The 16,796-nt window shown below is 40.1% G+C and overlaps 1 protein-coding gene across 2 annotated transcripts in view; it reads right to left on the bottom strand.

Moving 5' to 3' along the window:
* SLC25A13 (solute carrier family 25 member 13) overlaps nt 1–16,796 on the bottom strand; it is a 179,144-nt gene that overhangs the window by 78,469 nt on the left and 83,879 nt on the right. For both annotated transcript variants that reach the window (XM_015242032.3, XM_006207611.4), the window contains exon 5: nt 9,512–9,651. In XM_015242032.3, the coding sequence (XP_015097518.2) occupies nt 9,512–9,651 (140 nt within the window). The remainder of the gene's footprint in view (nt 1–9,511; nt 9,652–16,796) is intronic.

Raw genomic sequence — 16,796 nt, 5'->3', positions numbered from 1 at the left:
GAGAAACACGTTTCAAGGAATTTATTTTACTTATTTTAATGCAGGGCTTATGGAAGCAATATGTTATGATGACAAAAATCTCAAGTTTGGAACCAGAATGGGCAGAGCTCAAATATCAGCCCTGACCCTCCTAGCCGGGAGGGCTTAAGGAAGGGGGTTTGTATCTCAGAGCCCCAGCAACACCTTACTGTACAGGCTGGTAAACACTAGGTGTCATGTACGACATGCACTTAACAAAAAGGAGCTTTGATTTTTGTCGAGGTGAATGATTTAAAACCCTCTAAAGTCCCTTCCAATATAAGTTCTTTGGAGTCTTTCAAAGAAACAAAAAAATCACCTAGTTAGGAATAGTAATTCAGCAGTCATTTTGAACCAGCCACAGGAACAGAGTGACGGAGACCAGACAGGGTGGAGGGAGACAGTGCCAGCTGGAACACTTCCGACAGGCCTGAGGCTACGCCAGGAACTCCCGAGACAGTATTTCACTGAAGCCTCACAATAATTCTCTCAGGTGATAATATCTTCATCTTAGAGGGACCTGAAGCTCAGGGAGGTTAAGTATCTAGTCCAAAGCCACACAGCTAGGATGTGGCAGAGCTGAGATCTCTATCAAGGTATTGTCGGATTCCAAAACCAAGATTTTTAACCACTAACTTACGCTGCCTTGGGTAGACTCGTAAGTAAGAGGATCGTAAGTGATCTGGACGCACAACTGAAAAAGAGACGTTAAAAAAAGTTTTAGTGATGATTTATACATAAAAACAGAGCAAGCTTTTCTTAATGAATTCTTATCTTGGATGATGGGAGAAAGAGGAGAACCCACCACAAAAGAAAATATTTATGGGAAAAGAGGTGAGTAGTTAATCACAATGAGAAAGTTGGAAAGAGCTGGGCTCAAGTTATAAATAAAAATTAAGCTATAAACAAAAGAAAACCAGAGGCACAGGTAGAAACGTAAATCTGGGGAAATGGCAGATAATAGGATTTTAGGGGGAAAAAACCCAAAGGCAAACAGCTGCTGATATTAAGAGCATGCTATGCTCCCAGGACAGGTGCATTCTCCTGCTTCACCTCTCACCAACCTTGTAAGGTGGGACTGGCCACCACCTCCACTTTGGAGACGGAAAAATAGGGCAAAGAGCATGTGAGCGTCACACGACACTAAGGATGGAACTGGACATGCAGCCGGGCGGCCTGGCTCCATAGCTAACTTCCTAACCTATGTGGACTGCCTGTTACGTTTAGGGGAAGGTCTACCAAAAACCAGAAGGAAAAAACAATGGTTGTAGAAATGAACGAGATCATCCCACAATACGTACAAAGAGAAGGCAGATGACAAAAATGGAACCGCTATCTAAATAAGTGAGCAGAGAGCATAAAATCGAAGGCCTGAGACCCGTGGAAAACCCAGAGAGCTGGATGAAGGCACAGCTGTGCCAAGAGAGCTCTTATCAGGAACAGGCCCCAGAGTGCTCACTAAATGCTGCTGATGGAGACACTAAGGACTTTCAAGAGAAGAGCCCTCCTTCACCAAAGGCCAGGAGGTCGCAGGGCAGGGAGCTGCACAGCTTTCTAAGGCAACTCTGCTCCAGCACATGAAAGAAAGGAGGCCCAATTTCTCTTTAATATTTGCCAGTAAACAGTGTTCTGTTCCTTCTACTCTGGTGCACGATGATTAATGGAATAGACTTCTATTGTAGCCGTTTCCAACTACTTCAACACACCCATTCAGATCGCTGAGGAGAAAAAAAAAATCAAACTCTTCAAAATTGCTAGCTGTACAGAAATAAACATGTATCGGGGTTATACCACTGTAGGTTTAACATTCATGCTTCTAATAGTTCCAGGCCTGTCATTTCCTTAATAATCTCCAATTTTCAAGTGAGTATACTTTGAATGCAAAAAAAAAATCTCTCCACTTCTTTTAGATGTGTGAGTTTGTGCTTCAGCCTGAGAACAATGTATCAGGGACAAAAAAAAAAAAAAAAAAAACCCACCAACAGACCCACAAAACAAGCAGCAGATCCAGATGACTTACACTATAAAGCCAAGAATGCCAAACAGACCCCTGGTTACTTTGCATTTTGGTGTTTCCCACAGTTTTGAAATTTAAAAAGTCTATCTAAAATGTTAATTAAAATGGGTTATCAACAAGGTATATAATTCAAAAGAATTGCTTTTTAGGGGTGGTAGTAGAATAATTCTGGGGAAAATGCAGGTAATTAATGAAAACAAGGAATAAAAATGTATAAAGAAGGTTTGCTTACAAAATATGGTATCACATTTAGCCCTATTTTAAATAAATTCTATATTACATCGAGTATCAGAACCTATATTATTTAATATACAAGTATCATTTTCATAATCCTATGCTAATATGATAGAAAAAAATCTAGTTAAAATAAAGGGCCACATAATTTTAAACAGATTAGAAAAACAGAAACTTGGCAATGGAACAGGTACAGAGATAAGTGTACACTCGCAACATTTTCCCGGGCTGCCGAACACTCAGCCTATGTAGTCAGACTCTGAGAGTTCGAGCTGAAATTTCATCCCCAGTTCACTGGGTGGGGCTTTTCACTCAAGCAGTCTTCAGAAGCAGTGTTGTATGTACACCGCACACACAGCGACACCTCGGCAGCAACCCAGTACAGAGCTTTTCCATCTCAATTTTCTTGCTCTCCTGATTTAACGTTAAACTTCACAGTGGGTATCAGCTGGGGAGATGCTGTATGGAGTGTTCATTTTTTTACCAGGATGTTACCGTAAAAGCCTGCACACCAGGCTACTCAACAAAACAGCAAGCTGACTAACACCGTGGACACAACAGCACAATGAATTCTGATTTCTTCTGCCCAGAGAGCAGAAAGTACAGTGTGAATGAAATGAGTCCTACATCTAATTCTCCAGGTGACCAGGCTATTCCCCACGTCTCTGCTCACCCAACGCCAAACTGGCACTGACTCCCATTTGGACACAAAACACAATCTCATCTCTTGGAAAAGCTGAGGGCAAAGCAACATTAGCTACTACTACTCATTATTTCATTTCGGAACACCAAGAGGTGCTGTATTTGTGAAGCAGTACCAAAGCTGTACTGCAGACCCCAACTGGTCCAGTTTAAAATCAACATAAAAAGCATGCACATGTTAAAAATGCAAATATAATCGTGGTCTCTGGCTACTAAAGGCCCACGGTCTAGATGTTTTAATTAACACAGATGGCAAATTGGGGGACCAAGGGGAGGCACAAATGGCTTGGGTTAGTCGAGCCTAAGCAAGGACTCTGTCAGTGGTCCACCAGCCTGTGTAAACCACTGTGGCTTCTACATGCAGTAGAAGTTCTACAAGGTACTGCTTTCTGTTAATACCCGAAATGCTCTTTCAGTTCCAAAGCTGGAGAATCTGATGTTGCTGTGGTTGAAGGTTTTATTTTGTTTTGTTTAGTGGCGGTGGTGGGGGAACAATTTCTTTTCTTCAACAAGCACAACCTTTTTGTGATGAAAGTTTGTCTTATACCAGGACACCTTGACCTACATGGCTGCTAAGCAGCTGACTGGGAGTGGTGACTCTCTGGCCCCCAAAGCGACAGCTGGTAACCCCAGCACCTGGGAGCAGCTGACTTCCAGACTTCTACCCTTTGGGGCTCAGAACCTGAATAACCCAAATGTCTATTTTACACAAAACACTTGGGCTCATCTGTATGCCATGCTGACCCAGAAGCCAAAATACTGGTCAACTTGAGTTAACAAAAAGAACCAAAATTGTTCACTTGTATTATTGGCCTAAATATGCTTCGGCACCCAGCAGGGCTGTCACGGGGCTCACGTGATCAGACGACAAGGCTCCTGACCACTATGAACAGTTGGTCTTGGGCACTGGACACAGCTCTGACTCCTGGGTTCTACTCCCAGCTCTACCACCTGAGAGTCACCCCTCTGGGTTTCATCATCTGTCTCCTGACAAAAGGAGGACCTGGATAAAGCTACCATCAAACACTTGCACCACTGTGACTGGGGCTTTCTGCTGGGTCAGGTAACGTCACTTTTAAACTGTATTTGATGAGAAGTCATTAGAGAGAATTTTTAGCCCATTCCCTCGCTTGTCAGTTATCCTGTTTCTTGGCTAACAAATGGAATTCCAACTTCAAAATCCGGCCTCTCCACCAATTTAGAGCACTGCTAATTTCTGGATGATTCCTCCTCCTACAGCAAATCGAAGGGAGGCCTGGAAACAGAAGAAACTTCCTGGATCCATACAATGGGGAAAAGAATTTTCTTGGAAATGCCCGGGTCTTTGGGGCCATGCGTAGAACTCCTATAGTATCCGAAGTCCAAGGAACTGAGGAAGGGAGGTGGAGACAACCCGGCAACACGCAGACGTGAACGGGGATCACACACAAAGCAGGCCTCACGGCCCCTTCATCCACCTCCTCCACCTCCTCCTCCCATGCTCCCTACCTCACTCAACCACCACCACCCTCCCGAGCCTAAAACACAGGGGTCAGCTCTGAGTTCTGCATCTCCTTAACTGTCCTCATCCTAGTAAATCCCCAAGCCTGGTCAGGCCTGTTCCTTTGACTTTTCTTAAATCCATTTTCTCTAGTTCATTACTGTCAGTATCCAACTCAGAGCACAGCCATTTCTCTCTTGGATGAGAAAGTGACCAGCTGGTCTCCCTCTCCCCTTGACTTTTCATACAACGGCCGGCGGGGTCCTTCTGAAACACAAATCTGATCATGTTTGCCTCTCCAAGTTCCCCATCAACCTTAGAATAAAGACCTGGACACCAGACTCTGTGCTTTTAAACAATCAGGCTTCTGCCATCAAGGCCAATGTTTCTCAATGCGTGGCCCTCGGACACCTGAAGCATCACAATTCAGGATGCCTGTTGGAAAGGTGGTTTCTCAGGCCCTCTCCAGACCTACTGAATCAGACCCCTGGTGGGGACAGAGGCCCAGCGCTCAGCCTTTTAAAATAATCACTTGGGAAAAACTTAAGACCAAATCTGAAAAACACTGCTAGAGATTTAGGAAAATTAAAACCAACATCAGTTCCACCTGTCTCATCTGGAACAAATCCAGAAGACTCCAAGCTTCTCTGTGCTCATTTTTCACAACAGCAACTCCTTGAGGTGATTGTGAGGAGCAAAGTTAAAACACTTTCTAAGCTTTAAATACTGTATGAGAGGTCATTATCAGCAGCATTTCCCAGTTAACAGGCATACTGCACTGGGTAGCAATTCAACACTTTTCTGTCCTGAGACTGAAGCCACCAGAAACACCAATACATAGATTATTTTTAAGTCGTAATAATTTATATGTGAAATATATACCCATAATTATAAAGCATTACCAAAAAGTACTTAGCAACGACAGTAACATGCACCTCTACTACAGCTTTTTTTATTATCATATGTGACAACTGATGGGTCGGGATAAGGAAAGCTAAATGTCCAGCAACGCATGACTGTACACGTCTATTCAGAAGCAAAGCCCCTTCCAGGAACAGAAACTAACTTCACAGCCATGGCCCTGGAAACAGTATAGCGGAGGACAGGGGTAACAACGTATTTTTTAATCCCTCACATGTCTGTGATCTTATGGAAGAAGTTAAGCTCTAGAACAGTTGCTCTGAACTCTTCTAAGGTACTCCTTTGGGAAATCTAATGAAAGCCATGAGTATTTCCCCATAAAATTACCTGTAAATGCAAAATTTTACCCTGGAGTCTATTTATTCTTTTGCATATAATAGGGGATAATGATAATTACCTCTCAGGGTATTGGGGGATGCTATTATCAGAAATAGAATATTTAAAAGCACTTTGTGAACCATAAAGGTCGTTACTATTACTACTTTTTTTTTTTTCAGAGTGACTCTTAGTCCCGACTCTACAGAATAATTTGGCAGAAATATTTAAGAGGACTTTCTTTCACTTACTGAATTGGGTGGTTTTGCCCCAATGAGAGTAATAATCACAAGAAATACTTCCAAATAGGGTAGAGAGTTCTACGTTAATATCATTAATGAATAGGAGTTCCATCAGAATAGAATAGGAAAATTTCTCCAAGCTGTTTTCTAAATATACTGTTTTCAGTATATTATAATCCATTTTTCACCTAGTAACCATAAAATTAGAGCTCTGCTCTAGAAGCTGAGAGCAGAGGTTTGTGAAAAGCTTTATAGACTATTTTAAAATACACATACATGCACACCTACATATAAAACTGTATTCACATTCACTCATGCAGTGAAGTGGAGATGATAGAACTGGGCATAAAAAATAGCAGCAGAGGATGCAATAGCACTAATGATGGAGTTAACAGGACTGTGGCCCCACTCTTTTCTGCAATCCTTTCCTACCAGTGAGGGACAGACTCTAGGAAAGAGGCTTTGTGCCCCTGCTACTTGCTTCAAGGCTACCATTTAGATACAAAGTATAAAGGAGGCTTAGAAAGTTAAGCTCACAGTGTATTAGATTTATTCTTCACTTTATGAATTTCAGCACCAAAGCACAGAACAGGACATTCAGCTCAGCATTCAACTGATGCCCATGCCCAGCACCACCTCAGATGGTACCTGGACAGACACGTGAACAAATCAAGTCCTCACAGTCACATGGTGGCTTAATACAAACTCATACTGGCTTAGATACACTAAAACACTGAAGTCAAGGGGAAAAAAATTAACCTTGCAGAGAATGGCACTGCACACCGATCACAAACAGGTGTCTGTCCATACATAAGCACGGGGTGAGGCTGAGATGGCTGGGGCCAACCTGAGCTCCCCTGTAGGACCTCCAGTGGGACTGACAGGTGTTGGTGACAAAAGGCTCAGGCTCCCTGAAACCACAAGCACTTCTCAGCTGACCCTATGGTTACTCCTCTTCCTCCTCGGGTGACAGGCAAGGACATGCATGGTGGCGGATCTTTCACATCTCAAGCAGCAAGTGTCTGCTTTCATGAGCTTGGCGCCAGTCAGGGAGCTGCTGCCTGCATTTGTGAGCCCTGCCCCAGAGCAGAAAGGCAGGCACATACTTAACAGAGCAAGAGTCCAAAACACAGGAGATTAAGTTCACTTACATCTTTAAGAAGTTCCCTGCATCCAGCAAGGAGCCCCAAAGAGCAAACAATGTATGTGAAGCTGAGGTCTGAAGCTCCACCTTCATTCAGAAAAGACTTCAAAGGAAGCCAAGAAAGCATCTGAATGGGGGGGGGGGGGGCCAATGGTAGACATCAAGACTGGCATCTCATTGACATTCATATCAAGTCGATCACGATACATCCATTAATTCCTTTAAATCCAGGCCTGGTGTGGCACACAGAAAGACCCCAATTATCTACCAAAACCATTTGACTCTAGGAACTAAAGTTTAGCACTTCAATTCTGGCTACAAAGTCAAAATCATCCCACTGCATTCACCATCAAAGAGTGGAGTCAAATATAAGTGAATGTCCTACAAGTTGCAGCTGGAAACCTAATCAGTGATCTATGAATCATCTAATCCTCAACTCTGGCTCCTCCATATCTTCAGGAAGACCCAGAAGCAGCTGAGTGGTTTACAGCCGACTCAATTCAGCATAATTGATACTTGCTTAAAGGGAAACGCGATCATCCTCACTATTGCTAACATCCCATTAAGACTAAAAGTTAATTAGGCTGTGTTCCATAAAGTCAATTTGAGGCATTTGTCTCAATAGCATTATTGTAATTATTCCTCATCAAAATGAACACCACTTCCTACTGCGCGCCAACGTCTTGTGTAAACAACAGCACAAACCCAACAACTCACATTCCATTCTCCACCTGAGTTATTCAAGTAGGTTTATGTTTATGTAGAACAGCAAACGGAATTCATAGACAGTAACATGTTTAAAAACACACACACACACAGGCATATTCAAGGTATCTTGTTTGAAGTTTCCAAAGGCTGGGAAAATATAAGCAAACGAAAAAGCATGACACATTTGATATATCATAACGATACCAGTAAAAGACAAAAAGAAGCACCTCCTAAAGTCAACCTACTATACATGCTGGTGCCTAAGAATGGAGACCACAAAATGCTGACTGAGTGCACGGCGTGGTGTCTGTGTGCCCTGTACCCGCTGCCCCCACCCCACGACTGTGTTTCCAGCCACTCCTCAGAAGGCTCTGGCAAGATCTCGGGCACACAAAAGAAGCAGGGGCACCAGGATACCCACTGACGATGTTACTAATAACCAAGAACAGAAGGTGGTCAGGAGGGGTGGACAGGCTGGGGAGGGGGAGCAGTGAAACAGGTGAAGGAGACTAAGGTACACGCCTCCAGTAATGAAATAAATAAGCCGTAAGGATGCCATAGACAACACAAGGAATGTGGTCAATAACACTGTCATAGCTTTGTATGGGGACAGATGGTTCCCAGATGTATCGTGATGGTCATTTCGTAACGGGTGCATGTGTCAAATCACTATACCGCACACCTGAAAGCAACATAATACTGCACGACAACTACAGTTCAATTAAAAAAAAAAAAAGATGGTTTCCCTGGTAAAATTTTCCTCAAGACCCAGAATTTAAACAGCAAACTAATTCCCTTGAACAAATCTTTTTAAACATTATATTTAATAAAATATAAATAAAATTAAATTGTTAGAGAAACAAAACAAAGGCGCTAAAATCCAAAAGGAAGAGTGGTTTATCATCAAGGCCTACATATTGTATATTGACCTCTAATGAATAAACTTTAGTATCAGAATTAACACAGTCTTAATATCATGCTTCAAGAGGAAAACTAAACTGCAATCATAGTTTGTCACTACTAGTCCACTGGCATCATCCATGGCCCAGTGAAATGACCGCAATGGGGGCAATAAAGACAGAAAGGCTGGAGGGACAGGGCCAGGGCTATCCCAGAACTGCAGACAACTCCCGCAGAGCTGAACCCGACTTGGACAGCAAGTGCCCTCAAACAGTGATTCTCAAAATTGGCCGCACATTAAAAGCACCCGAAAAGCTTTAAATAGCCCAACACCCAGGCTGTCCCCCTCCTCCCTCCCTCATCAAATCTAATCTCTCAAGGTGGGGGACCCAAACAACCACAGTTCTTAAAGCTGCCCAGGTGATTCCAACGTGCAGTCAAATGCCAGACCCAGTGCCTTGTCTATAAAAGGCCTCAGAAGTGATTCCACCATTAAATGCTGATGACGACATCTGTCCATTTCTCAAGGGAAAACAAAATACTGGTAAATAGTAGTGGAACCAGTCATAAGCCAAGAGTCCAGGTTCTGGTTCTGCCCCTCTTGATTTATGTGACTTTTCAGCAAGTGCTTGATTTCCTGGGGCCTCCGTGTGTATGTCATTTTAACATGAAGGGGTCTGCAGGTTCTGGGAGAGCCTACTGAACCCTGTGGTTCTTACATACTAATAAAGCAATGCTTCCAAATAGGAGGGCTTGGCAGGGTTAGCAAGTCTGGATCAGGATCCCAGTTTTATTCACTCTTTTTAACTTTTTATCAGAGTTGGACCCACCAGTAGAAACTGAGTGAATTCCGCATAGGTCAAGTGTCTTTTTCTTTCTTTTCCAAAATGTAGTTGCACAAATTCTGAATCCCAGTTAAATGGAATATGTTGATGAATTGTGGTCTGTCCAAAAACTTGCTTCACATCCTCTAAAAAAAGGAAAGAAAGATTCGTTAAAACAAAGCAAATCAGGTTGTTCCCTTATAAAGCCTGTTATTAAAAGGGTATCACTACTTTCTTTGTATAAAAAGCAACTTTAAAAACACATGCAGATTATAAAACCATGGCAGAAAAAAAAAAAGTGGGAGTCTCGTGAAATCAAATCATCCTATACAACAAAAGGAAAAAAATCAAGAAGTCACACTCACACACACACACAAGGCCTAAAAGGCAGTAGTAAACCAAAGTAATCAGCGAAATGTCATGTTCTCATCTGTTTTGTTTCAACAAATATTATTTTCCAGGCACTTCAGTGGCAGGAAACACACACATATATACAGGAACACATATAATACTATACAAGTCTTAAATAGCATCCTTTATCAAGCTACTCAAATGTTTTAGAGGATTTAGAAATCGGTTAGCTGTAAATCTCAAAGCATGTATTCAACAGCACCAAGACTCTACCGGAGTTTTACCAAGTTCCACAGTTCCAGATGCCACGCTTGAAGACAAAGGCCAGGGGAAGAAAAACCAAGAGCCCAGTCCCTTACTCCGTCCTGCACACTCCACCTTGACACAGGCTTTCAGATGGTGCACACAACCCCACTTTAAGATGGGCTACCAACTGTCCTACATACCAATGCTTCCCCTCCGTCAGCCTCTACTACAGAAGTCAGAGGACTGACAGAGAACAGGGAAAAAAAAAAATGATACCTTACTTTTCTAAAACCAGATGCTTTTATTTACTGGTCTTCCCCCCTCTCCCAGCAAGAGTATGTTTGGAGGGGAAAGGGGCACAAATTATATTCATGAATTTGCCCTGACCTTCACATCTTCAAATAAAGCTCCCAAACCTGCTCATTTTTATGAGCAAACTATGCTACCTTGTTTTCTTCCCTCTGCATCTATTTAAAAAGGGAAGAAAGAAGTAAATTCTTTAGTCCTCTAAAGGGTGCCCCAAACTCTGGCATGTTTCCACTGTTTCCCCCAAATTCCTCCTTCCACCCACCCCTTTACACCCACAAGTTTTTATTCCATGCTTTTAAAGTTTCCAGAAATTCTGAAAATCTTGCCATGAAGAAACAGTAGTGCTGCCATCAGAATAAGGCTGTGTGTGGATCTGCACAGAGAAGGCAATAAAAATCAGAATTAAGCCAGGCAAAAATTTTATAAAAGATGGCAGAAAACCTTAGGCTGACCCTGATGAGGACAATGAAATAAAAAGTTTTAAAGTGTAACCTTCAATTTCTTTGAATTTATTCTGTGTTCTCCACTTTTAGGAAAGCGGAGACAGAACATAAGAAGAATGAAGTGAATCAAGTAATTGGGATTTAAGAGGTAAAAAAAGGAAAGACTCTCAGAGGATGGCAGGTAATGGGAGGTGGAGGGTGATGAATGAAATGAATTAATCAGGAAGAGACTCCTCAAATTTCCTTTAGGCTCTGAAACATCTGAGAAGAAATTACCAAACTGAAATTCAGAAGACTTGGGTTCAAATTCTACTACTGATAGTTGCTAAAATTTCTAACACACTTGCCATGTGCCAGGTATTTTTGTTCTAATGGCTATCTATGGTAAAATAGACATTAACCTAGATAATAATATGCAGTTCCTTTCCTGTTCTAAATTTCTATGCCACTTATATCCAGAGGAAACTAATTCAAAAAAATACATCCATCCCAATGTTCATAGCAGCACTACTAACAATAGCCAAGACATGGAAACAAGCTAAATGAGTACAGACAGATGCCTGGATTAAGAAGCTATAGTATACATACATATATATCCACACACATACAATGGAATACTGCTCAGCCATAAAAAAGAATAAAATAATGCCATTTGCAGCAACATGGATGGACTGGAGACCATCATACTATGTGTAGTAAGCCAGAAAGAGAAAGAAAAATACCATATAATATCACTTACATGTGGAACTTTAAAAAAAAAACTTATTTAAAAAACAAAAACTGATTCACAGACACAGAAAACAAACTTATAGTTACCAAGGGGAAATGGGGGGAGGAGGGGTAAATTGGGAGCTGGGAATTTGCAGACACTAATATATATAAAATAGATAAACAACAAGGTCCTACTATATAGCACAGGGAACTATATTCAATGCCTCAGAAGGGCCTATAATGAAAAAGAATGTGAAAAGAAATATACATATATATGCATAAATGAATCACTATGTTGTACACCAGAAATTAACACAACATTGTATATTGTATACTTCAATTAAAAAAAAAGAATAAAAATAAATTTCTACGCCTCTATATGAAGTAGGCCCAGCACAGACTGAAGGAAGGCCCCACAATCTTCTAATCCAGACCAATTATCTAATGAGAAATGATGTTCAAATGACAGAAATGTGACCAAAAGAAAAAAAAGAACATAATTTTTTATACTATAAAAAACAATTTAACTACAGTAACATTTTGGAGAAATACACAAATGAAAATGGCTTTTTGGTTGTTTTTCTGCCAAGCTGGTGAAATAAAGATTCCTTTCTGCCACGTATTCTGTTAAAATAACATTTCAAAGCAATAATCATAGGATAGCTGTCAAAAAATGAGGTCTTTCCTTTTCTTGACCTTTCCTTAAATATCCTACAGAAAGTATTAACCCAGTATTGACATATAAAGCTAAGGCACTTATTTTCCATTTTAATATTTATGTGGTATATATAATATATACAATAAATTTAAGTTACTCAAAACTTAGTAAATGAATTTAAAATGTGCCTCACTCTAACCAATAATCTTATCTTTCCTATAATTAAAGTAACTATCATTTACTGCTTACCAGAACTCTGACTTGAACCCAAAACTGTGAACTTTGAACCCTAAGTCTAGAGCCTTTTCCACTGTACCATTAGCGCTCATCTCTCTTATGCAAATACCTGTCTCAAGTATTGAGATCTAGCCCCTCTGAAGTACAGAGCTATACGTGATCCCTAAGATGCGTTTCAGCTCTACAGACTGTCTATCCTACAGACCTGTACTACTGAGAACGTATTTTTAACCAAATTTCTCTATATAGAATGTACAGGTATGCAGACAGGTCTGTGTGAGTATACATATTTGTTATATACAACTTCACTTTTTACATAGATTATTAGACCCTGAGAACAAAGGCTCTGTTTTTCACATCTGGTTCCCCCACTGTGGCTAGCACAATGGAGCAACTACTAAGTTGTGGCTGAATTTAAACAAATAAGAAAAGGTTTACAATAGTGCACGTTAAGGACAGTGGTATTAACCCTCTGAGGCACTACAGTTTCCACCTTACTGAAAAGCCATTTCGGCAATAATTTCCTAAGATTTTAGTGAAGTGCGTAAGAATCATCAGTCTTGCTTATTCAAGCCTCCAGCCCCATGCCCAGGCGGATTCAGTGGGCTAAAGAACCTACATTTGAATTAGAACCCCACGTTTTTCTGATGCAAGGATGGGTCTAGGACCACATTTTGAAAAACACTGTCCTAAAGGGTTATGGAAGGGTTTGTTTTTTTTTTTAATTCCCCACTGAAACAAACAAACAGGAAAGGGAGGCAGTGGGAAAGATTCTCCAGACTAGCCAATATAATGCAGTAAGTGTAAACACAGGCCACCTATACATGCCAAGGGGACATGCAGGTTGTACAATGCAGTAAATGACATTGTGACTGGTGCTCCCTAGAGCTGGACAGTTTACAAACTACATGGCCCTGAGGATGTGGTCCATTATCAGTTCTCAGCTGTTCTAACATACCGGCTACCACAGCTATGAGCACTGTACTGGGTCCTGTGGGAAGTGAAAGGGTGCTGAATCCAAGTCTAACCCATGAAAAATCATTAAATAACGGATCCAAGTGTATACTGGATTAGGTGCTGAACTGTAGGAGTTCCTCCTGGCAAAGAAAGAGACATTTAAGCCGGGGGTAGGGGGAATGGACGCTTACAAAAGTGGGAAGAAAAAGCTTCTTGGAGAAGATAAAACTTGGTCCTGAGGGCCGTGGAGGATTTATTCAGATGGATCTGTGAGGGAGTTTCTCAGCAAAGAGCAACAGCACGAACAAGGGTTCGTTTCTTCTGAAGTGAATTAAAGGTCCAAACAGAGCACTCTGAACCAAAGCCACCTGCTGTCACTGAGACATGACAGATGCTGGTCCAGGCACTTACAGATGTTGGCTCACTTGCCAGCAGCAAATATTATTATTTTTAAACACCAAGGATTGATGCTACATTTATGGTGAAGAAAAGATTGCTATGGGAAGAACATTTGGTCATGGAATTCCACAGAAATAAAGGCCCGGAGTTTTCCACTACTCGGCACAATGTCTACAAGATTTGTTTTTCACTCTCTTAACTTACCTAGCAGAGGTTTATGTACTCAAATATCTTAAGATTACCAAGCTATTCTAATTGGACAAAATAAATGATTTGTGCATGAGGGAAGGAGGATTATTGGTAACGAGGAAAAACTACTAATATTTTTATAGTCATTTCCATGGCTAATCAATTCATTGGAGAAAATAAAATATTAAATTTTGTCACTCTGGAAAACTCACACTTTTTCTCCAAAAATATTTTATAGGTTCCTAAGTCTTTGAAGATTTCATCCTGCTCCAATAAGTCATTCCAAGGCATTGGTCTTCTGAAATGTGTGGCCCCTACATTTTCCTGTCGATTTGTGACTAGAAACAAGGTCTATAAACCCAACAGTCACAATGACTTTTGGGATTTCCCCCCTGACTGTGGAAGACACTGTAATATCACTCAGGTGAATACTCTTTTCTCCTTTTAGGAGGCAAGAATAGTTTTCTCACTTAACATCTGATTGTTTAAGGTTTGCCATGCCTTATGAGGCAACGAGAGGTAAGAGTACCCCTTCCGTTATACAGGTGGAAAGTCAGAAACTAATGAACCAAGTGACTTTCAAATTCTGCTCTGTACTCTGGCTTTTATGGGAAATTGCATGAGCTTTGCCATTAAAGCCTCCAGGAGTCAATCTTAGGGCCATCCTCTTGCTAAACTTCCACCATTTCTTGACCTTTCCTAATCTAACTTGTAGTCCTAGGAAGGAAAAAAGGAAACCCAAAATGCCCCAGGCTTTTTGGTTATTTCGTTCAGTGAAATATGTATATAAATATACAAAAATACATAAATAAAAACTATAACACATAACTCACCAGGTGATGGCTTTCAAATAAAGCATTATTCAGCAGATTTATAACTAACTTTAAAAAAAATTAAAACAAGGTCTCTCCTAGTCTAAAGCACAAGGTCTTAAAATCTCACCCCTGGGTTGAGGTCATATAGGCAAAGAAGCAATACTGAATTAGCAATGCGATATGAGTGAAGCACTGGATATACATTTTGGATATTTAAAGTTATGTTTTTCTTAGCTCAGCCACTCCTTCCTCAAAGTAAAAACAAATTAGAATTCTTATCTCTCAAAGTATAATCACTTATTTCAGCATGCGCCAAACAAACTATGTTTGGAAGGCCTATTAGTCCCCATAACATCACCCAGTAATAGTGATATTATTTAAAGCAAGACTTCACCAAATAAGCTCAAAGAGCCTTTGAGTTTATTTGTGGGAACTTAGCTTTCTTCACAAATGTTTCTAGCTTAAAACGTTTGCTACCTTTTTTTTTTTTTAGTTTATGAAAAGACAATTACAAAGTGGTAAATTTCCTCCCTAAATATAACCTCAAAAAAGTCACCTAATTTCCCCTAATAAGTTTCCCCAGCTACACAGTATGGTTGTGGTGGAAAGAGCTGTGATTTTTAAAAGCGAGGCCACAGATGACATTATCCTGTGTATTAAAAGTCCTAAGGAATCCAGTAAAAAACTACTAAAACTGATGAGTCCAGAGCACTGTTGAAGGATACAAGATCAACATGCAAAGATCAACTGTATTTCTATACAACGGATATAAGCAGTCCAAAAATGAAATCAAGAAAACAACTCATCTGTAATAGCTTCAAAAAGAGTAAAACACTCAGGAGAAAATTAAAAGACATGCAAAACCTACACTCTAAAAACTACAAAACACTATTGAAAAAAATTAAAGAAGATCTAAATAAATGGAAAGATATTCCATGTTCATAGATTGGAATACCTACTACTGTTAAGATGGCAATAGTCCCCAAAGTGATCAACAGATTCAGTGTAATTCCTTATCAAAATTCCAACTGGCTTTTTTGCAGAAAATGACAAGCAGATCTTAAAATTCATGTGGAAATTCAAGAGACCCAAGATAACCAAAATAATCTTGAGAAAGAAGAACAAAGTTGTACTTCAAATTTACCTCAAAGCTATGGTAATCAAGACTGTGTGGTATTGGCAAAAAGAGATACATAAACAAATGGAACAGAATTGAGAGTCAAGAAATACACCCTTACATTTATGGATAATTGGTTTTCAACAAGGATAACAATTCAATAGGGAAAAATTAGTCTTTTCAACAAATGGTGCTGGGACAACTGGAGAGCCACATGTAGAAAAAAAAAAAAAGAAGTTGGTACCCTACCTCACACCATACACAAAAACTAACTCAAAATGGAGCAAAGACCTAAATTAAATATAAGAGCTAAAACTGTGAAGTTGTTAAAGGAAAATATAAGTATAAATCTTTATGATTCTGGATTAGAAAACAGTTTCTTAGATGTAACATTAAAAACACAAACAACAAAAGACAGTAATATATAAATTGGACTGCTTCAAAATGTAAAACTTTTGTACTCCAAAAGATACCATCAACAAAGTTAAAAGACAGACTACAGAATGGAGGGAAAAAATGCAGAACATATACCTGATAAAGAGCTCTGGAACTCTTGCATCTCAATAATAAAAAGACAAATCATCGAATTCTTAAAATGAACAAAGGATGTGAGTAGACATTTCTCCAAAAAAGACAAAATACACATGACAAGATGTTTAACATTATTAGCCATTAAGAAAATAGAGATCAAAACCACAATGAGATACTACTTCACCCCCATAAGTAACAAGTGTTGGTGAAGATGTGAAGAAATCTGAAACCCTAACACACTTCTGGTGGGAACATAAAATGGTGCAGTCACTTTGGAAAACAGTTGGACAGTTCTTCAAAAAGTTAAATGTAGTTACCATATGACCAA

Source organism: Vicugna pacos, chromosome 7, assembly GCF_048564905.1.
Source record: "Vicugna pacos chromosome 7, VicPac4, whole genome shotgun sequence".
Taxonomy (NCBI): domain Eukaryota; kingdom Metazoa; phylum Chordata; class Mammalia; order Artiodactyla; family Camelidae; genus Vicugna; species Vicugna pacos.
This window is presented reverse-complemented; position numbering and strand designations above follow the sequence as displayed.